This window comes from Henckelia pumila, chromosome 1, assembly GCF_033568475.1.
Source record: "Henckelia pumila isolate YLH828 chromosome 1, ASM3356847v2, whole genome shotgun sequence".
In the NCBI taxonomy this organism is placed as follows: Eukaryota; Viridiplantae; Streptophyta; class Magnoliopsida; order Lamiales; family Gesneriaceae; genus Henckelia; species Henckelia pumila.
In genome coordinates this window covers 153246709-153269011 of record NC_133120.1, presented here as the reverse complement: position 1 = coordinate 153269011, position 22303 = coordinate 153246709, and the positions used below count along the sequence as shown (strand labels likewise).

Sequence of the window (22303 nt, the reverse complement as noted above, 5' to 3'; positions counted from 1 at the left end):
ATGTCTGACCATGATTCTAAGGTGGTGTTTTAGTTTGCTTCTAGAAAGAATTTTTAAGTTTTTACTTCATAAAATTTTCAAATTTTGTTAAAAAAACCTCAAAATTAAAGCATTTCTAATAATTAGCAATCTTAAACGCTACTTAAAATTAAGATTATATTTATTTTGGAACAGTGGATTTGATTATTTTGAATGAAATTAAGGTTAAAAAAAACAAATAAAAATTCTCATGAGAGCGTCTAACGGGTTAATTATAATTTGTGAGATGAATTTTTGATCTAATTTATAAAAAAATATTTTTTTTACTGCAAATATAAACCGAATTAAACCATGTCAACAAGAGATAATCATAGTTTGGAGGTGGTTCGAATTTTATTTAATTTAACAAAAAAGAGAATCACGATCAGATCTATCATTTTTGTTATGTTGAACTACCCAAATCATGCGTTTGAAAATTGAAATAGTTTTACCGATAACATGTAATTCATCGGATATAAAGTCTTAATTATTAGATAAAATCTCGAGTTCGAAAATAAGTTGTAACAATCTTCTCCATAACGAAAAAAATTAAAACAACTTTTTATTTCTTTTTATTTTTTTTTAAAAAACGGATCAGTTTATATTTTTTCTAAAGAGTTGTACATATTTCGACACAAGGAGGAGTCCTATTTTTGTATTAAAAAATTAAACATATTTAAAAGGCTCAAGCGTCATGTGTTAGATGATAATCCAAAGAGGATCATAAGTCATTATTACTTGACGTCAAATTTCAAGAATATGATCGTATGCAATCTTTTGATAAATTCAACCAAGTTGCCACTTTCCACGGTTCCACCCCTATTATTGGAAAATTTCATCCTATCCCATGTGTTTTATTTCATGTGATAGGTGGAAGCACATGATTGGTCAAATTATGCGGGACCCACATGATTGATGTAAAGTCCCCATAATTTGGACCAATGAAAGAGTTTCACCTACCCCATGGGATAAAATCCATGGGGTAGGGTCGAAGTAACCCCTATTATATATTAATTAATTTTTTTAAGCTGTTCGGTTCGGACTTTTTTTTATTAAAAAATTGATGGATTTTTTTTATTTTATTAATTAAAAGGTCAAATAAAAATTGAATTGCTTCTGACGATAACGTGTATCTCATTTGATATCAAAATCTAAATATGAGACTAATTCTCGAATACGAGACCCAATGATAACAATCTCTATCTCAACTAAAAAAAAAAAACAAAAAACAAAAAAGAAACAATTGAATTTTTCAAGGCGGTTGAATTTTGGTTAAGATAACAATATTGATTTATTTTTCAGATAGAAAATGAACGATACCCTAAGGTCAGCGATCAAACTAAGCAAATTTACTTATTTAATAATTATATTATTAACTATATGTAAGATTTCATTTTTTATTTAATGGAAATAAAATCAGGGTTTGAATTAAACTTATATGTATATGGTTTCGATTTCGATTGATGTTCCAAGAGAAATGCGATCGTATCTATCAACTGATTCATGCATGTATATATCATATTTCTTTTGAAATAGTTGTTATGCTAAAAAATTAATTTATTGAGAAATTCACTTGGGATATATGCATGCATATGACTATATAATCATGAAAACCAAAAAAATATTAATCCAATTATCCTAAAACACGAGACCAAAATTAAAAATTGCATGATAATTGTAAAAAGATAACTCATGCACTATTATTTGTCAAGTTTCCAGATTGCCATGCAATATTATGGTTAAACACAATTCCCCACCTGATATCGGTAAAAATTTTAGATATTTGAATGGATGCAATATTGGACTCCTATAATAACTTGGTTTAATATTTTTGTGGTACGATAACAAATTCATAGTAATTTATAACATAAAAATTTATCGTGCACGCTGTGGATTCGACCAAAATTATGTAGACTGTAGTCAATCCCACTTATCAAACTCAGAATCTAAACGAAGAGTACTAAAAATCACGAAATGGTTGTTGAATATTAAACGGAATAAATTAAGTTCAAATAGCTAGTCATTTCTTAGTTCTTATATGATAATTATATTCCCAAAAGATGATGAGTAGTCGTAAATATTTGTCAAGTTTGAAGAATTGTACGCAATGTTATGATTAATTGAAGAAAGTTGCCACTAAGCTAATATTTGAAGCTGTTCAGTTTGGACTATATTTCACAAAGCCGTGCTTTAATTTTTCCATGGCCTCGCGTCAAATCAAGATTATAATAATATAATTAAAAGTTGGGACTAATATGTGTATGAGATTCATCATTCCCATTTAATTTGCCGTTATGCTCGTTTTTCAATGGCTTTAATGCGTCGGGTAAAGTGATCGAACGGGCAGTGGATATGATGTAGCACGCATCAACTTGTGACGACTATAAATTTGATTTCGATGAAAAGGAAAAAATTTCATGCTATTTTACCATTATTATCTATTTATCTTAATGTTGTAGTTAAAAAAATAATATTAGTCGTTATATAGCAGCGGAACTCTGTATATATATGCGAGTAAAATTGGGATCGTAAAAATCTGTCGTCACAGGTTGTCGGCGGAAACAATATTTTCGTCACTAATTAGGGACAAATAATTATTTTGTCGTTAAATTGGTCTTCGAAAAGAGTTAGCACATATTCTGTTGCTATTCTGTCGTTAACTTAATTTAGCGACGGAAAAGCGATGGATAAGTTCGTCGTCATTAGCGAGTTTTTTTTGTAGTGTATTATGTGCTTGTGAATAATAATAATAATAATAATAATAATATATGTTTAGAGTTTAGTTAATTGTTACATAAAACTATGAACAAATATATTGAAATTATGTGTAATTTGTTCATAGTTGGGAATCAAAATTTTGGATAACATATATATATATATATATGTTAAATAATGCTGCTACTATCATAAACACAAGTAAAATATGCATATGTGTTGACATGTTGCTAATGCTAATTTATATAAGTGAAATAATAATAATATTTTTTATTTAATTAAACATTTAATTTTATTTATTTTTCTCTTATCAGGAAAGCACGTGATTGTTATGATTAAAATTTTGAATGAACAGTTTAGTAAGAATTGACAACGGATTAAGGAAGTGTTTGGTAGAGCTTCTACAAAGTGTTTCTTAGCTTCTAGCTGCATAGAAGTGCGCTTTTGAGTGTTAAATTATGTTTTAGCTTCTACAACTTTTATCCGAGAGCAAGAAACTAAAACTTGATGCTTTTTTTGCTTCTATTTTTTTTAAGGTATAAAATTACAAGTTAACATTTATACCCTTAATAAACTTATCATATTACATATGCTTTTATTTTTAAAAAAAATATATTTTTTTAATTTTACATTATTATTACAAGCATTTTTTAAAATTTTTTTTATATTTTACATTATTATTACAAGAATTTTTTTAAAAAATATTTTTTAAATTTTACATTATTATTACAAGCATTTATTTAAATATATATTCATAAATTTTTGTACATATCTTGTATATTTATACAAATTTTGTCATTTTTTTTTATATTTTTATTATTATTAATCTTATTTTTTTTTTCAAGTATTCATGTTATAAAAAATAAAATATTTTTGATACAAATTTCATAATATAATAATATATAAACTCACTTTTTATAGTGCGAGTATCAAAAATTAAATAATCAAATAAGGGTATGATTGTCATTTAGTTAAAAATTAAGGTTGGAAACAATTATTCTCCAAACACTAAACTTTAGCTTGTATTAGCTTTCACCTTCTATTTCCAAATACTCCCTACTTTAACTTCTCACCAACTTCAAAATAATTTCTACTAGAATCAGTTTCATAAGTAAAAAGCTCTACAAAACACTCCCTAAATTTGAGAAAGAAGTTATGGCTGTGAATTCAATAACAATTAGCATCTAGCCACGTACTACCACGCAAAGGAAGGTGAAACCCCGTTCGTATCTTAATCATAGATAGTTTTTGAAATCTCTAAAAATAAGTGATTATATGTTTTTTTTTCTTAACAAATTTGTGAAGGAAAAATTCATAATCACTCATATTTAAATGTTACAAACACTACCTTAAATATGTCAATTAGTTACGTTCCTTTCTCAAGAACGGAAAAAAGGTCTTGACAGATGAAGATTTGAAATCAAACAGACAAACACCGTTTGAGAGTCAGAGGGCAGAGGAGCATCCCTCGCTCCTCTAGCTCTTATGGCTAATGATTTTTAGTCAAGGTGTTCAATCTATATATGATTTTAGTATAGTTAAAGTAAGGGAAAGAGCCTGCTAGCTCAACTAGTATCGTATAATGTGTATCTAAAACAGATAGCTAGAAGTGAACACCTTCGAAGAACATAAGCGTTGAAGTTCTTTTAATTTCCCATGCGTAAGAAAGGATTCGTCGAAGGAGAGGTAATTATATATGGTAGAAGTGAACGGGACGAAGATGGCCGGTGAGATGCTAGAGAGAAAATCAGAATTGAAACTTATTAATATTTTTTGGGTAATGCTACATATACATGGAGTTTTACACGTTGGTTTACACATGATATTTAAAATTACATGATTATCCATACACTTTTTATTTGGAAAAAATCTTTCAAAAATACATGTAGGATAATCATGTAATTTTAAGTGTCATGTGTAACCCAACGTATAAACTTTCGTGTACATGTAGCATAACCCATATTTTTTATGTTATAGGTGATGTCATTATTTAAAAATTCAAAATATAGATAAAGATAATGTAATGTTTTTTTTAGTGAAATATGTTAGTTAATTTTCTAAAATAGGTTATATTTTTTTTAATAAAATAAATATAATTTATTTTTAAAAATATGTTACGAGTATTTTTGGTTTATTTTAAAATTTATACTACGATTTTCAAAAGTAGTTATTGTAGACTCTTCATGTATAATTACAATTAGTGTGTATTATACGTATGTGCAGTCAATCCATAAAATTAATTGTCATACCCAAAAAGGAGGTATTTTGGGGAATGAAAAGATTCACCATGACACTAATTTGTCTCTATTAAGAGCAAACTTAAAATATAGTTAGTAGTATGGTATAAGATAGATAAATATCATTAAACTTGAGCTCCTTATACTAACTTTACTATAATAACGGGTATAAGTACAATTATTATAAAATAATGGAGAGAGGCTAGACCTTAAAAAGAAATCATATTTAACAATTTCTAACTGGCCCAATATTATACGATAATTCTTTATATAATCGGCCCATATATAAGGCCCAAAACCTCTAATCAAGGAAGTCTTTATACGACGCCGTACTAAAACTTTTACCCCACAGTCCCCCATCGAGAACTCGATTTACCGGTGTTCTACAAAACCCTAGCTTCTTGCAGCGACAATGAAGCTAGTCAGGTGCGTTTTTCTTCTCTCCACTTTCCTACTTTTGCGTATTATTACTCAAAAGTAATCACAGATTGATTTGTAATTGACTTCTAACGGCATTTCTCATTTGTTGATTGTTAATTGAGCAGATTTTTGATGAAATTGAACAATGAGACTGTATCTATTGAGCTCAAGAATGGCACTGTTGTTCACGGCACCATTACAGGTTTGAAACTGGTGCTGGATTCTGTTTCGTGATTGTGTTTTGTTTTTTTTGTAGTTATAATTTGGTTTGGAATAGTTTTTGGCGGCGAAAAGGATGAATTTTGTTATGAGTTCTTGGCACATGCTTTCGACAAGATTTAAACTGTTAAGCAATTGAAATCCTAGCCTCATTGGTATGTTGTGGAGCTTTCGCTGGATCATTAGTTTCTGAACTATTCTGTATGGTATTTGAGACTGATAAAAGAATGGTGTAAATAATTCGGTTGGCTGATTAACAGTGCGAATTGGAATTTCACAGCTGAGGGTAAGGTAGTTCCATTGTATCATATCTAGGTTGGAAATTGTCATGACAGTAGGGAGTGGAACGGTTGTAAAGATTCTTGTATAGATGTGATGACTTCATGTTGATTGGTATTTGATTATCCCATAATTCAAGCTTTGCAGCTTAAAATTTTATGTTTGTGCCACCAGCTGGCGGCTTGGCAAACTTGTATGTTCTACAACTTAATGATTATGAAGAATGTCTGCCAGTTGTGATTTTTGTGAGAGGACCAAGGAGTGCAAGTGTTGATCACTTTGTCCATGTATCTGTACTTCGCTTTTGCTTCTAATTTTTTAATATGATGCTCCATCGTTACTGTTATTTATTTTTTTACAAGTCAAACATTCTATTTGACATTACTAGTAGTGACAAGGAGACGGGTATACCTCCAAATCTTCAGTACCAACATTCTAAAATTTTCATTTGCTTTGTATGTTGATGTAGTCACTAAAATCTTTCTAGGTTTTAGTGAAAGTGTCCAATGGGATTCCATATAGTATTTGGCCATTTCGTTAGGTACTATTAGCCGATGTGGGAAAAAATCCCCAATCCGAAGTGCTCATTTGACTGCTTATCCAAACAATGTAGCCATATGATCTTCGATTCTGATTGTAGCTCTGATAACTTTTTATAGGTGTTGATATCAGCATGAACACACATCTGAAGACCGTAAAACTGACCTTCAAAGGAAAGAATCCAGTAACTATGGATCACCTGAGTGTGAGGGGGAACACTATCCGGTATTACATCCTTCCCGACAGCTTAAATCTGGAGACATTGTTGGTGGAAGAAACGCCAAGGGTCAAGCCTAAGAAGCCAACTGCTGGTATGACAATAATTTCCATTTGTTTTAGTGAACTTAAATTTTCCTCCAGCACTATTTGATTAAACTTTTCTATGTCAAATTCAGGACGAGCTTTGGGGCGCGGTCGGGGCCGAGGTCGTGGACGTGGACGCGGTCGAGGCCGTTAGGTCTATAGCGCCAAGTATCTCAACTTTGGTATTTGGTTCTGTAAACAACTGTATTGCCTGTTTCCCTACTACGGCGGAGAAGATAGAATACTTTTGGAGGCTTGGTCTATTTCGTGCATATATGGTCTTTGTTACTGTTTCACTAGATATTTGCCTAGTTCGTGAGATGTGATCGAGTGCATGCTCCACAATAGAATGACTCATAACCGTACTCTAATTACATTTCTAGATTCTTGTGGATAGGGTCCCCTTCGGGTCAACCGTTTTTTGAAAAGGGAATTCAATTTTCAGCATTACCAAGTGTCGTTTGGGTTTCATTTCTTCAACTAATTGAATTTGATTCAATCACATCTCTCCTCAGATAATTATGAACTTTATGGCATTATTTTTGTTTTAAAGTAAAATGTTGGTTATAATTTGTCGCAACTCGCAGTTATATATATGCTATCAATTAATTTTGCAAAACATCGTCCGTCTTCAAATACCTTGAAAATGTTGCCACTCTTTTAGTGGTTAAAAAATATGCATGAATACAATAGGGTTTAGTTTTTATATCAAATTACACTCATAAAAGGATATTACATATGCAATAATTTTGCATCAATCGAACTCTAGTTTTCCTCATAATCATTGTTATAAGATATATTTTACAATAATTTTCATGGCATGTGCATGTGGCATGAGAGCTACTATATTTTTCTTGAAAAAGAAATACAACAGATCAATATGTTATTCGTTGCAGCTTATTGCGTTAGTCCGAAGGTTTACGGGGTGAGCAATGAAAGACAACAGTTTCGAGTTCTCACACCATAAAAAACGTAAGTTATACAAAGTTCTTTGCGTCCGATCGATTGCTATTTCCTCATGGTACGTAATATCATGCATGGTTGTTGAATCCGATCTATTCGTAGATAATACAATGATTTATGTTCGTGGTATATTCGATAGAATATGTCTCGTGTGAAACGATCTCACATATTTTTATTCATTAGACGGGTTGACATTGTTTATATTTACAACAAAAATTAGTATTTTTAGCATAAAAGATAATATTTTTTCTGTGTGACTTAAATAAGAAATTCATCTCACAAAATTGACAAATGAGATCATCTCACATGAGTTTTTGTATAACCGATATTTTAAAATCAGACTCGCAAAAAACTTCAATAATATCTTCTAATACACAAATATATAATATTTTTATTACAAATTTTTTTAAAAGTATAGATGAAATGAAATTTAAAACGACATATAGCCTAGCTTTGCCATAATATAAGATCGACTCTGATTTATGCCTAAACGACGACAAAAAAATTGGACTCATCTTGAAGAGTGGTTTTCTTTCTTTCTTTCTTTCTTTCTTTTTTTTTTTTTTTTGAGATTATCTTGAAGAATGTAATTTGTACCAAGAAAATAACCCAAGAATCATATAAAGGACCACGGTCTGTTTCAGCATGATATTATAGCCCAAAATCCAAAATCTCTTCGAATGGACTTTCATCCTACCACCAGTCTTTATCTTGTGAGCTGGAAGGGTGGAACAACTGAGCAAATGAAGACAACAGTACTAAAGAGAAAGTTGTGCGGTTTTACCGGGATCAAGCGACATAGTCAATGACAAATGTTATTAGTGTAAAGTAGCGTACGAGAGAAATTTTATGAAACAATTATCAACTTTTACTTAACATAATTTTGAAATAATATATCATTAATTGTTATTGACGTACAAACTTTTATTCCACTCAAGACGGCGTGTATCACATGAAAGAGCAATATTTGGAAAATGATGGGCATTAGACGAGTTAGTAGATATAATTTTATATATACTCATTATACGATAGTGTAACTTTTCTTGAGTTCAATGTTGGGAAGAACAATATATTGTTATATGTACAAAGTTCTAATCTTTACAATTATTTTCATGGCATGTGGTATGAAAGAGACCAATGAAATGAGATGTCGTGCCTCACATCGCAGTCCCTAAAAAAATTTCTACTTCCGCGCATAACCGATAGCCCACTCTTTCCCTCGATTCTCTCCCATTCCTTTCTTAACTTTCTGTCTTGGAGCCAAGAAGTTATCTTTACTTGAACATGATCGGACGAATGACATAAAGGTCAAGATTATTTTCTTAAATTTCATCCAAGAATTTAATTTTAATTAGTTGTGTAAGATTTATATATTTTTACTTGAATTTAGCATTATGATATTATTATTACAATACCAAGAACTACACTCCTTGAAAGCACCCATTCCAAGATTCAATTTTTAAGCATATTTTTCATGAATTTTACTAAAATATTTTGCAGAGTGCTTTGTGCCATTTGTCTCATTGTCTGCATGAACATAAGTTGATAGAAATGGAATAAAGATGAATCTTTTGACACAAGGGAGTTTTGCTGCGTAGTTTTGTTTTTTGTTTTTTGTTTTTTTAAAGCTCTGTAGCTTTGTTCGTTTTTGTAAAAAGACCCCACCTCTTCGTCTTCTAATTCTGACCTATCTTCTTTTATTTTCCTCATTTCTCTCCATGAAACCATCCAAGATTCACGTTTTACCGTTTTGTCTTCTCCTCTGCATCATTGTGGAACATCTTCTGTTCTCTGCTTTTAGAAAACGAAAATTTTGAAAAGATTCCTACTTGAAAAGAACCTTTTTCAACTGGTTTTATGCTGCGGAGTTAAAATTGTTTGCTTCAAACAGGAAGCACAGACTTTTTCAAAAGGCTAAAAAGAAAATGGCCCACGTGGGTTTCTTCAAGATATCCAGGCGCCTGAAGCTTCTGGAGCACTCACCTGGTTTTATGGTTTGCTTCATTTTCAGCTTCTGTTTACTCTTTTGCCTCTTTTTGTTGGATTACAGAATAGTGATTAATACTTCACGTGGGCGGTCATTGTTCTTGACTTGGTCTAAATCCATTAATGGTTCTTCATCAGAATCAGAGATTGTGGGGTTTCTTGAAAGTGGGTGTGACATATTTGAGGGGAATTGGGTGTGGGATGCGAGTTATCCACTTTATAGACCTCAAGATTGCATGTTCTTGGATGAGGGTTTTCGGTGTTCTGAGAATGGAAGGCCTGATAATCTCTATACGAAGTGGCGTTGGCAGCCCAAAGGTTGCACCTTGCCCAGGTTTTTCTTGGAAATTCTACCTCTCTAATTTGCCATAAGTTTTTGTTTTAATGTTCATATCTTTGACTACTGAATAGGATTATGAAAAAAAATGGAAAGTAACTTTTGAAACAAAACAGTAATTTTATACCAAAAGAACTTGAGTTACAATATTACACGTGTCCCCGTCGAACCATTCAACATTCCATAGATAACTCAAAAAAAAATACGAGCTAGACGATGTGCTACTCTATTCGGCCACAAGGACCCAAGTCTTCACCCGCTGTATTTAGAGAATTAATGGCTTGAGTGGAATTAGAAAAAATGCATATATATATCAGTGATCCCAAGCTTCAAGCTAAACTCCATCCCATGTCTAATGGCCAATAATTCTGCCCCTTTCACCGATCCGGGTTGTCTAATGGCACACACCGAAGCACCCAAAACTGTACCCCTCGAATCTCGGATAACTGTCCCAACACCAAATCTCTGTTTAGCAACATCATAACAAGCATCAACATCCAATCTAACCTGGTTCATTGTTGGTGGTGTCCAACCATGATCTGATGTCAACTGTGCATTTGATCCTAAAAAAAAACAAAACTGTGCATTTGATCCTATCGTGCCCTCTTTATCGGTATGGCGGTATGCTTCTAGCATAGAGCAAGCCCAGTCAATGTTTATATCTGTTTTGTGTGCCAAAGAGTTGTTTGTTCTCTTGCAAATTTGTGCCCAAACCACCCAGCTCACAACCACAAACAACTCAAATTCCTCCATCGTAATACTCTTAGACAAAGCCGATGCAATTTCGAGGAAAGATGCTCGTCGAAATTTTTCAAAAAATCCCAGAATGGAGAGCATCTCCAAACACATTTTACAGTAGGACAGTAAAGAAGTGCAGGACTCTTAGAAGCATAACTTACACAGTACACTAATACCATTGACTGGGACGTGATGTGCCAATAAATTCATAGAAGAAGGAATGATATTCCAAGAAGCGTGCCATAAGAAAATGCGTACCTTTGGCGGGATCTTGATTTTCCAAATAGAATTCCACCAGGAGAAATCTTGAATAGACTACATTGATAGAGTTACTTGCCGTGGAATCCTGCTATATTTACTCTCTGTGTCTATTTTTCCCCATTAGACAGAGAATCTTTAAAGATAACGATTTGCTATCAATATGGCTTCTTGAAAGCAAATCCAAGTGAAAATGAATCTGTTGATCTTGTTCTTGAGTTTGTATGATGTGATTTAAAACATAGTGCTTAATGTGAGTCATGGGCTAAGAAAATCAGTCTAGCATTTTAGTATGGAAGGTGGAAGATTTATTTATCAGCAGTTGATAGAAGAAACTGAAACTTGTATGGTAGTAATTCTTGTTTGTTGTTCCTTCAATGGAGCAGATTCAACGCATCTAATATGTTGGAGAAACTACGAAACCAGAGGTTAGCATTTGTTGGCGATTCTATCGGAAGAAACCAATGGGAGTCCCTTCTCTGCATGCTATCGTCTGCTGTTGCTAACAAGACATCAATATATGAAGTGAATAACAGCCCAATCACAAAGCATTCGGGCTCTTTAGTTTTCAAATTTAGTGATTTCAACCTCACAGTGGAGTACTACAGGGCTCCATTTCTAGTGTTGCAGAGCCGACCCCCGGCTGGTGCGCCTCAAAACGTGAAACTGACGTTGAAGCTGGATGCAATGGATTGGAGCTCCGCGCAATGGAAGGGTGCTGATTTGTTGGTTTTTAACAGTGGACATTGGTGGAACAATGAGAAGACCAAAAGAGAGTAAGATTCAAACTTTCACCTAGTGTAGCAAAAGATTTGAAATGCTGATTTTCCACCATCAAAGTCGATGACCTGTGGATAAAATGAAAATCTTGCATGCTTCGTCTGTCGAGGGTCACCGATTTAAACTATAATTTTTGTTCGTATACTAGGGGATGCTACTTTCAAGAAGGGGCGGAAATCAGGACAGAGATGAGAGTAGAAACGGCCTTTCGAAGGTCATTTGTGACGCTAATGGATTGGATTGATCGTGAAGTCGATTTATCAAAGACTAAAATCATCTTCAGAAGCTATTCCCCAGTGCATTTCAGGTAATATCCCGTTCCTGATCCACAATGACACTTATGATTCATCTTTCATCAGTCTCTATCAATGCTTTTCTTGGAAAGATGCAGCAGTGCCGACTGGAAGACTGGTGGTAGCTGTCACTTCGAGACTTTACCAGATCTAAACTCATCGCCATTGCCATACAAAACGCACATTGAGTTCAAGACACCGATCGATGTCTTATCACAGCATCTGAGGATGAAAACCATTGATTTATTAAACATAACTGGTATGACATGTCGAAGAAAGGATGGTCACTCTTCGTTGTATTATTTAGGGCCTAACGCAGGACCGGCTCCTCTTCATCGCCAAGACTGCAGTCACTGGTGCCTGCCTGGCGTCCCCGACTCTTGGAACGAACTGCTCTATGCACTCTTCATCAAAAGAGGAATCTCTCATGGAAAAAATTTGACAAATCGTCATGATTCTGATCATCCTCTATAAGCTTAGGAATGTCGAAGAATTCTTAGTCATATAAATCAGGTCTGATATAGCGAAAGCTGCTGCCTTCAATAGAGGCAGAGACATTAATTAAGGCTTCATTTTCTTGAATATATATAGTAAATACATATGAATCTATAAAAATATTAATAATTTTATATTCATAGTTATTTACTTTTATACGTTTATACATTAAGAAATGAACTTATACTTTGCATTCGAATTTGGTGGTCGAAAAATCTGCCAACTCCCCGAGTTCTTCCACTTTTTGGGTCAATATTTCGACTCTTTCCACGATTTGCATCAACAAGAAACTGAAGCTGGCAATAGCAAGATTTTCATCTGGTGTAAGAATTCCGCCAATCTTGGACGGGGAACATTGTGGGGTAAATTGTAATTTCAGAGATTGCAGGTTTGGAGATAGTAAAGTTTTGGCTTGGCACCGATCCATTTTCTTCATGCTTTCTCCGAGCTCTTTCAATATAAATCCAATTGATATTCCCAAAATTTCACATGTTTCCTTCATTGTTTGCCTTTGCATTGATGTTGGCTGATTTTGAAGTACCAAAAAGATCATTCAAATTAAAGATTTGTAGATTAGGAAATTAATAATAAATTTTTTATTTCATTAGAAAAAAAAATATAAATTATTAGTTTAAAAATAAAATAATTAAAAAGTACCTGCTTGGGGGATTGAATACATTGTTGCAAAGAGAGAATCTGAGCACCAAGTTCTCTTAGATACTCTCCGATTTCCAAGTATTTACTCCATGGATAATTTATCCCAAATTTCCCATGCCATGGTTCCCATTTTGCAAAATTTGCCTACACGTTTATTTTGGAAAATAAGTGTAAAAACTAAATTTAATGTTATTAGTCTTAGGTATACTAAATTATGATCAAGAAATTCAGACAAAAATATGTAATAATTCGAGTTTGAGCTCGAGCTGAAGATGTGAATTCATGCATCAGGAACATCTTACCAATGCTTCATCATTGGACTTGGAGTTCAAAATTGCCTTGCAAGCTTGGATGCAATCGCTGCCGGTAGTCTCTTGTTTATTTTCCTTCTCACTTGTCATCGTGAAATATTCGTCCAAACATCCTGTATCAATACAATAATAAATTATTAATTTTTTTTTGATCACCTGTCAGACTGTCACTTGTCAATGTAACTTGGATTAACTATTTTCATAAAATGAAAATAGATTCTCGAGTCAAACAACAATATATAAGAACATATTGAACCACTCTTGATTTATACTTAAACTTGCCTTGAATACTTGTTGAAAATTTATTAAACCTCGACGCCATTGAGTAATGTAACTCATCACTCGCCCATATGGGAAATATGAACAAACTGATGAACATACATATAGCGAAACCCATGCCGATCGTGGCGAGGCGGTCGCGGGCCAGCTCCACCACCTTCTCCGCCCGGATCCCGGAAACCACCACCAAGTTGAAGGTGAGGATGAAAATCATGGCTCCGTAGTCATATCTTCTCCTGATTCTTGGGATTGTTCTACAATATGTTGCACCAGCCCCTGATCATCATATGTTATATATCTATTATTATTAATCAAGACAGATTTTAGAGTGTCTCTCTCTGCACGTGTGTATATATTGAATGTAATAATTTTTTTCCCTTAATTACCAAATATAAAAACTGAAAATCCGACAGTGATATGATTGCCAATCCCTCCAATGGAATCAGCCAAGATGGCAGCCAAACATCCCAATCCACCACCTAACACAGTTCCAATCCCACGATTGATCCCTTTGCCTAACGTAGCGCCTGCAATTCATGTAAACCATATGGCAAACATGCAATTATTAATCCCATTTTATATATCATATCTCATTTCATATTACATTTAATTGCGAAATGCAGTTAATCTGCATGGGCATAAATATATTTATAGCTGGTTATTATACTATAAAATGAGAATTTTTCCCCCAATTCCCTAATATTAATTAATTATCACTATTTATAATGATAATAATAATAATATAAAAAAACAAACAAACGAACAAACGAACGAACCTGTATAAAATTCAAAGACGACAACCACGGTCATAATAGCCCACATAGCATTTTCTCCCACTTGCTTGAAGAGAGGATTGAGCAAATAGAGAAGGGAAACCAAAACCAATGCCATCCCAACTTTTATGCTATGGATCACTCTTCTTGCATCCCTTTTGGTTTTCATTTCCTCAAGAAATGAGGAAACAAATGACACAAATGCATTCTTGTTTTCTCCCTTTGCAATGCCTATCATTTTATTTTATTTTATTTTTTTGCACTTTTGTTTTAAGTTTGATGCATGGGGACTTGAGTTTGATTTTGGCATTGTATTTATAGCATGAGATGAGATGAGAACAGTAGTGGTTAGTAAAGTGGAGAGTGCCCTTTTCTCACTCCCATTGGTTTGGCCAAATATGATTCAACAAACAAATTTTCTTTTGAATTTTGGACATTCTCGAATCTCTGTTTATATTTATCTAAAACTTTTAATTTAATTCTTTAAAAAAAAACTTTTAATTTAATTAACTGATTATTCATTAATTTTACGTATTTGAGTGTACATGTCATTTTAATCCATTTTTTCTTGTTAGGCCTTGCATAAGCAAACATAGTGCGGTTTTTTTTTTTTTTTTTTTAAAGTAAGTTAAATATATTTTCGTAGTTGTAGGGAAAAATCGAAGAAAAAGAAAGAGCAAATAATAAATGCACAAATATGAAAGTGGTCAACATTAATTATTATTACTTTAATGAACACAATGAAAATTAAATTTATATATTTATTAGTTCATATCTAGGGTGGAAAAAAATATTTTTGATAAAAAAATATTACTTTTTCATGGTCGAATAAATCTATCTCACAAAATTAATTCGTGAGACATGCATTATCTTAGAAATTTTTTTATATATACATAGTACATATTGAATATATGTTCACGCACTTGAAAGGAGTGGCAAGTGGAAGATAGTCAAATGTAAATTTTAGAAAGACATCACACCCTTGTTAATTATATATTAGTCTATGTTCGTTTTGAACGTGATATGTGTATATACGTAAATTTTTTGGGTTTTCGGCAATTTTAAAAGATTAAGTGATTATATTCAAAGTAAAAACTTTAAATATTTTTATGAGATTTTTTTTTAAAAAAATATTTATTGTGTTTTGTGATTAATTGAATACAAAGTGATACAATCATTTAAATTTGAAAAAGATTTTATAATTTTTTTGTTATTGAATTTATGATATTAATGTAGCTCTTTTCAGTATTTTTTTGACATAAAAGGAGATTAAAATTAAAAGGTCAGGTCCGATACAATAACATTTGAAATAACAATAGAAAAATGAACAAATATATATTGGATATTAAATAAAAACATTGTTACCATGACCCAGACTGCTACCGGTTTTAATCACTTCTAACATGCATACAAAACTTAAATTAAATAAATCGTCGAATTATAGTGGAAAACCATGATAACAAACCAAAAAAGTTACTAAAGTTTGCATCGGAAATATCAGTTACTGAAAATGTTATACAATCCAAAAAATAGTAATAACTGAATTCTAAACTTTTATACAACCATATCCAAATAATATACTAAAATTTATAATAAAAACTAGTAATTAAACCTCCTTATAGTCACAACGCTGATATCATTAGGGATTGCAACGGGCGGGTCTGAGTCGGATTTGACCAAACCCATGACCATCCCCACCTCAACTTAGACCATACTTGTTTGGAAAACTTGACGGGTTCAATCCAGATTGAACACGTTTATAAAAATTATATACTTTTTAAAACGTAGTCATTATAAAAAAACTATTAAAAATAAATAAATTGTTAAATTTACTTTCCTACTTATATTAATATCTAGGAACAATTTTTTTTTTATCACAATTTAACATCTATTACTTTATACTTAACTCATAACAAAATAAAAAAACATATATTTTCATTTAAAACATAACATTACAAAATAAAATTATTTCAATCTTAATATTATGAGCACGAAAATTAGGAATTAATGTATACATTATTCAATAAAAAAAATATGAATACATTCTTAATAAAATATATACATGTATGTGTATACTTTTATATATATATATATATACACACACATACATATATATAAAGGCGAAACAGGTTCATCAAATCCTAGGACCCAATAGCTAGTCTAAACTTGCCCCGCTGGGATAGGCTTAATACAGAGTCGAGATCATTGTCATCCTTAAATAAAAACTTTATCATCGAAAATGTGTACGTGGAAGGGAAAATTGAATATACACTTTAAAATATTTTTAAACTTATGTTTCAATTAAGTTGAGTTACCAGATCGATTGTTAAAATTTTGCTTAATAAAAATTTTCTTGCGAGAACTGATCTGGTCTGGCGAAAAGTTTCTCACACACTAATTAAACTGGATAGATTTTAGGCCGACTGAATTAAATTGTGCAAAAAATAAAAAGGAATAAGAGATTTTTTATGGAAGTTTGAAGCTAAAACTTCTATGTCTCCTCTGTTTCCAGAAGATTTCCACTAGAACAATTTGGTTTATACAACGATTTGCACAAACTGAGTCCAATCAACCCTTGAAAGGATCTCCTAGTAACACAATCTCAATTCATATTACGTTTTGATTGAGTTATATAGTATAACGAAACTACAACAATGTTTTTTTAAAGCTTGACTGCTTGATAAAGGTAGTGGACAATTTGAAATTTGTCGAGTATGATTTGCAACATCTTTATCTCTACCATTTTGTTTTGGTTTTATCTCCAACAACTTAGACTGAATTAGCATGACGGTCAGATGACGTGATTTACCTGGTCTGGTCCTATCTAATCTGGTCTGATCTGGTCCGGTTCTCTTTGATATGGTCTAATATATCTGATCTAGTTGTGAGAATAGTTATGAAGATTGTTCTGAATAGTCCGAAGTATTTCTTCAATCACCAATCAAATTACTAATCTGATAAGAAATTTCTTATAATTTTAGTTATATTTAAAGATCAAACGTTCCATAAGATTCAGATCAAATTGTATTTTTGGTTTTGTTCAACTTGTTTAACTGATCTGCTCAGTGTTTGATTGCTGCATAAGTGTCATCACCAAAATTTGCTTTATTAGCCACTGATACATGTCTCGTTCAAATGGAAAGCCAATGATAATAACAAGGAATGAGCGATAAATCGCCTTGTATGTTATATATGATTATAAAAATCTATATGCATATGCATGAACTTGTATTTGTAATATGAGATCAAATATTGGAAAGTGATGCTCAGTCTGCAGGAAGCTAAGTGTGTGCACGTTGCTCCATAGATTTAGTGGGTAACTCACACATTATCTAGATCTTGGGCATCTCTCCTCATTCACCACACGATGTTCAATAGAACTAATGGGTGTCATACGACCCGATCATCTAAAAAATAGGGTTGAGTGGCCACTCAAAATGACTATCTCAAAAAATAGCATATTTAAAGTGATATATATGTAGTGCCTCACATGACAATAAAACATGAATCATAATAACGTATAAAAATCCAACACAATGATTTATATACTCAGCTGGATATCTCAATCGGTAGTTATGTACCTCTAAATATGCAGGTATATATGAATCCTATACTCCGACCCTATACATCATAATCAAACATATTGGATTATTGTCACCCATATTCCATCTCCAACTACTATGACTTTTGATATCTATGTCGTCCGTAGATAGCCCATTTGGGGTGCTAATTATACAAATTGTTTGGTGCTGAATGTTTTTTATTCCAGCAGTACCTCATAGCTAAATTGGCCTAAATATATGGCTTAGAAACACCTAAAATATACACCGGATTTGAGAGAAAAACTTCCGATTTTGTTGCAAATTTCTGAAATTCAGATTAGATTGTCTATTTATAAACAAAGTTCAAACGATTCGTATTTTGCATGTAAAAATGTCTCAGCTCGGTTTGTCACTTATCCGAACACTTGGGGTTCGAAAGTCCTGAACTTGAGTTAGGTAGGTCCGAACTATTACGTGTCGATGTACTTTTGATGTGTAAGATGTCATGCTGGTTGGTCAAGTTCGAAAGGTCCAAACGAAATTTGTAAGATCTGATATTTGATGGCGTCGAACCAACTTACAAGTGATTTTACTAATTTGCATTATTAATAAAATCTTAATCATGTTTAAATAGTATTTATTTAAATAGACTTTAGGTCAATATTAACACATTATTACACCAAGTGAACTAGTAAATATAAATCGGTACAAATCATTTATTACAAATCGTGTTGGACTACAGGGTTTTGATATTGACATAACTCAGTCTATCAATAGCCGAGCACAAATGACATAAACTGGAAAAAATCCTCTCAAGCTAAACTGACCACATCAACTGAGTTGACTTTAACCAAGAGCTAAACTGGAACCATCAAGAGGTCATCAAGAAACATCAAGCAGTCGACCTTTCACAAGAAAATTGTATTCAGTTTATGGAGTTAAACTGAATCAATTCTTCAAGGGTAAATAAGTGTGCGCAACTGGATCAGTCTCTCAAAGCTAAATGATGCCCAATCCAACTGATCAAAAGACTAAGCAAGCCGATCCAAATCAACGAAACTCTTGTGGATAAGCTTTTCTGTACCGGACAAAAACGTCGAAAGAAGAGATAGTCACAGTGTACTATCTTTACAGAGAATGTCTGCGAAAAAGACAAGATAACGGGATTGATTCAAATTCAAAAGAGTCGTTGCCCGCCAAGTATAAATACTCACCTAAAGGATAAGAAATGGCATACGACTCAATAATCATTCTCGCATATACACTCCAATTATCAGAGGAAACTGAACTCATTCAGTTTATCTACTCAATCGAGAAACCCAGCAGAGAACATTTTGAAGATCATCATCTAAGAGTCGAAGAACACTACCAAAAGCATTCAAGCATAGCATATCAATGAAGAACCTATAAGTTCTAAGTGTTGTACCAACAAAGTGTTGCGTTAGTGATATATCAATTGAGGTGCTGCAAACCTCTTTGTAACAAGAAGCAGTGGTGAATTGTGTTCTCGAGTGTTTCTAGGAGTTCTAAGATATGCGATAGTGTAAGTCTTAGTCTTGGAGTGAGTTTGTACAAATAGTTGTATAAATCAAATTTTTCTAGAGTGATACCATTCCGAGGTGGAAGAATGGGTGATGTAGGAGTCTTTGAAATCTCCAAACATCCATAAACAAACATATGTATTCTTACTGTCAGTTTTTCAATCTCACCCAGTCCACCAATCCATTAGTTCAATCTGTTAGTTTGCATTATTCCACACAAAAAAACTTGTTTGCAAATTAACATCGACACGCGAGGAGGAAAGAATTCAATTGACCAACCTCAACTGAACCAAGACTAAGATATTTGGAGATCAACTGCCACCGTAATATCTAGTTATCAGTTTACCTAGCAGTTTTACCTCTCTAGGACCGAATTAGTTCTAGTAAACCGATCCCAACAAGTGTTTACGGAGCAGTTGAACTCCCTTGACCGATCATATCAAGTGGTATCAGAGCGAGACTCCTTCTCGTTTCTCAAATTATATCAAATGGATACTTTCAGAGAACTAGATAAGAGCTTTTGGAACACAAAGCTTGAAAATTTCACCATCATGGCCATTGAAGTATGTTCAACTGCCAAAAATATTTGGCAACAGTTAGCCGAGATAGAAGAAGAAGAGATCAAGACTGAAGAAGGCAGGAGTCAACTAGCAGAACCCACTGAAGAACCCTGTTGTTCAGACAAAGTTGTGAATATAGATGAAGAAAACTGTCATATGTCTCATGATGATCATCAATCAATCAGTGAACAAGCTTCAAAGGAACCTTCCACAAGTGGACGACTATTTGACTTCAACTCTAATACATTTACACGAGAGGAGTTAGCCAAAACATTGCATGACATGTCAAATAAGTACTAGAGACTGTGCTTAGCATTCGAAGAATAATGGCTAAGAAAAATGACTTGCCAGACTGTTCGACTGAACCTGACCGAGAAATGTCGGTTGAGAAGATCAGTCTAGAGGCAAAGATTCCCAAGCTTAGGACGGAGAATGATAAGATACAAGCTGAGAATCAGTAGTTGAAATCGGAAAATCTGAGAATGACTGAACTGATTCTGTAATGAACTGGGCTGGCCCAATTCATTTGTGCTCTCATGATCTTCTCCCCCCTGGTGGGGAGTTTTTGCCCTCTCATTCTTGAGTGTTTCTAGAATTTTTAAGATAGGAGATGTTGTAAGTCCTAGTCTTGGAGTGTGTATGTACAAATAGTTTTATAAATCAAAGTCTTTTAGAGTGATATCCTTTCGAGGTAGAAGAAGTGGTTTTGTAAGAGTTTTTGAAATCTTTGAACATCCATAAACAAACATCTGTGTTCTTACTGTCAGTTTTTCACACTCGCCCAGTCCACCAATCCATTAGTTCAATATGTTAGTTTGCATAATTTCGCACAAAAAACTTGTTTGCAAATTAACATCGACACGCGAGGAGTAAATGATTCAGTTGACCAACCTCAACTGAACCAAGACTAAGCTATTTTGAGATCAACTGCCATTGCAATATCTATATGATCAGTTTACCTAGCAGTTTCACATCTCCAGGACAGAATTAGTTCTAGTAAACCGATCCCTACAAGTGGTTTCGGAGAAATTGAACTCCCCTGACCGATCCTATCAAATCTTGTTACATCAATTAAATTTGAATACTCGCCAATTTCTCGTTATTAGTTACCATTCAACGGGACTTTAAAATCTTGCTATTATTACTGTCAAAAAAAGTATTGTTATTATTAAGGAATTTCAAAATATTTTTATTTTAAAATTTTATTTTGTATAGTTTTGAAATTAAAATAAATATAAAACCTTATAAATAAGATATTTCTTGAAGTAACATTTAATTTTCTACATATCAAGTTGATATTGATTACTTATTTATTTTGAATGATATGAAAACAAACGATAAAGTCTTCCGTGGACTAGAAAAACTTGCTTTCAGGCATAGCATTTACTTTTAATAATTTAGCTTCTGATATTTGAACTAACAAAATAATCCATATAAGACGATCATACAAATTAATTTTTTGAGATAGATCTCCTATTCGACCTAGTCTAATTTTTTTTTTATCTCTATCCAAAAGTATTACTTTTCGTTGTAAATACAAGCCGGCTTAAACTAATTACATAAAGTACTGACCTGACTTGATTTTGACGTGTTATCTTGTCCCGTAAAGATTTTAATACTTATTTTATTTTTATACAAAAATTATCATGAAACTCTTTCATGAAGTAATTTTACGAGAAAAATCTCTGATCTGACCTGACTCATATAAAGTATTACTTCTATATCCAAAATATTATTTTTTACTTCAAAATGATAATCTATGGTTTAGTATGTTAAGAAGAAATAATGCGCAATATATGGTTTGAATCAAAAGTATTACTTTTTACCTCAAAAGTGTAGGACCGAGCTCTTGCCTCTTTACCAAAAACTATAGCTAGTGGTAATGATGCAACTCAAATCTTTTAAATTCCACAGTAGTCCAAGCTTCATGGTTTGATCGCTCTACCAACAAATATAATTATTGCATCCCAACAATATTCTCTCAATAATTGCACTCCTTGAAATCAATGGAAATCGAGCACATGATCTTGGCTCTGATGCCAATTTTAGGACCGAACTC

General features: G+C 32.8%; 3 protein-coding genes across 5 annotated transcripts; 2 read left to right on the top strand and 1 right to left on the bottom strand.

Moving 5' to 3' along the window:
• Positions 1 to 5304: 5304 nt before the first annotated feature.
• On the top strand, positions 5305 to 7233 carry LOC140875461 (small nuclear ribonucleoprotein SmD1a-like). Its single transcript, XM_073279148.1, has 4 exons — positions 5305 to 5396; positions 5516 to 5592; positions 6548 to 6739; positions 6824 to 7233. Exons 1-4 carry the CDS (start codon positions 5383 to 5385, stop codon positions 6883 to 6885), a joined length of 345 nt encoding a protein of 114 aa, XP_073135249.1. The 5' UTR covers positions 5305 to 5382; the 3' UTR covers positions 6886 to 7233.
• A 1881-nt stretch (positions 7234 to 9114) lies between these two features.
• On the top strand, positions 9115 to 12717 carry LOC140881227 (protein trichome birefringence-like 11). Of its 3 annotated transcripts, none has more exons than XM_073286385.1 (4): positions 9115 to 10014; positions 11400 to 11789; positions 11942 to 12100; positions 12188 to 12717. In XM_073286385.1, the coding sequence occupies exons 1-4, from the start codon at positions 9620 to 9622 to the stop codon at positions 12558 to 12560; spliced, it is 1317 nt and encodes a 438-aa protein (XP_073142486.1). In that variant the 5' UTR covers positions 9115 to 9619; the 3' UTR covers positions 12561 to 12717. The 3 variants fall into 3 exon arrangements, with proteins under 3 accessions (XP_073142486.1, XP_073142468.1, XP_073142477.1); XM_073286367.1 differs by having other exon boundaries at positions 12179 to 12717; XM_073286376.1 differs by having other exon boundaries at positions 9118 to 10014; positions 12185 to 12717.
• LOC140881241 (aluminum-activated malate transporter 2-like) lies at positions 12648 to 14869 on the bottom strand. Its single transcript, XM_073286398.1, has 6 exons — positions 14605 to 14869; positions 14215 to 14355; positions 13832 to 14104; positions 13541 to 13662; positions 13239 to 13382; positions 12648 to 13107 (listed from the first exon to the last, which is right to left on the bottom strand). Exons 1-6 carry the CDS (start codon positions 14837 to 14839, stop codon positions 12763 to 12765), a joined length of 1260 nt encoding a protein of 419 aa, XP_073142499.1. The 5' UTR covers positions 14840 to 14869; the 3' UTR covers positions 12648 to 12762.
• Positions 14870 to 22303: the final 7434 nt, after the last annotated feature.

What these genes read in the sequence shown, in the direction of transcription:
- LOC140881227 (XM_073286367.1), top strand. Translation starts at nt 9,620, where the DNA reads ATGGCCCACGTGGGTTTCTTCAAGATATCCAGGCGCCTGAAGCTTCTG. An exon ending in AAAGGTTGCACCTTGCCCAG is followed by an intron (nt 10,015 to 11,399) that starts GTTTTTCTTGGA and finishes TCAATGGAGCAG; the next exon opens with ATTCAACGCATCTAATATGT. An exon ending in TATTCCCCAGTGCATTTCAG is followed by an intron (nt 12,101 to 12,178) that starts GTAATATCCCGT and finishes TTTCTTGGAAAG; the next exon opens with ATGCAGCAGTGCCGACTGGA.
- LOC140875461 (XM_073279148.1), top strand. An exon ending in TGTTCACGGCACCATTACAG is followed by an intron (nt 5,593 to 6,547) that starts GTTTGAAACTGG and finishes AACTTTTTATAG; the next exon opens with GTGTTGATATCAGCATGAAC. An exon ending in GCCTAAGAAGCCAACTGCTG is followed by an intron (nt 6,740 to 6,823) that starts GTATGACAATAA and finishes TGTCAAATTCAG; the next exon opens with GACGAGCTTTGGGGCGCGGT.
- LOC140881241 (XM_073286398.1), bottom strand. Translation starts at nt 14,839, where the DNA reads ATGATAGGCATTGCAAAGGGAGAAAACAAGAATGCATTTGTGTCATTT. An exon ending in ATTTTCAACAAGTATTCAAG is followed by an intron (nt 13,663 to 13,831) that starts GCAAGTTTAAGT and finishes GTATTGATACAG; the next exon opens with GATGTTTGGACGAATATTTC. An exon ending in GTATTCAATCCCCCAAGCAG is followed by an intron (nt 13,108 to 13,238) that starts GTACTTTTTAAT and finishes CTTCAAAATCAG; the next exon opens with CCAACATCAATGCAAAGGCA.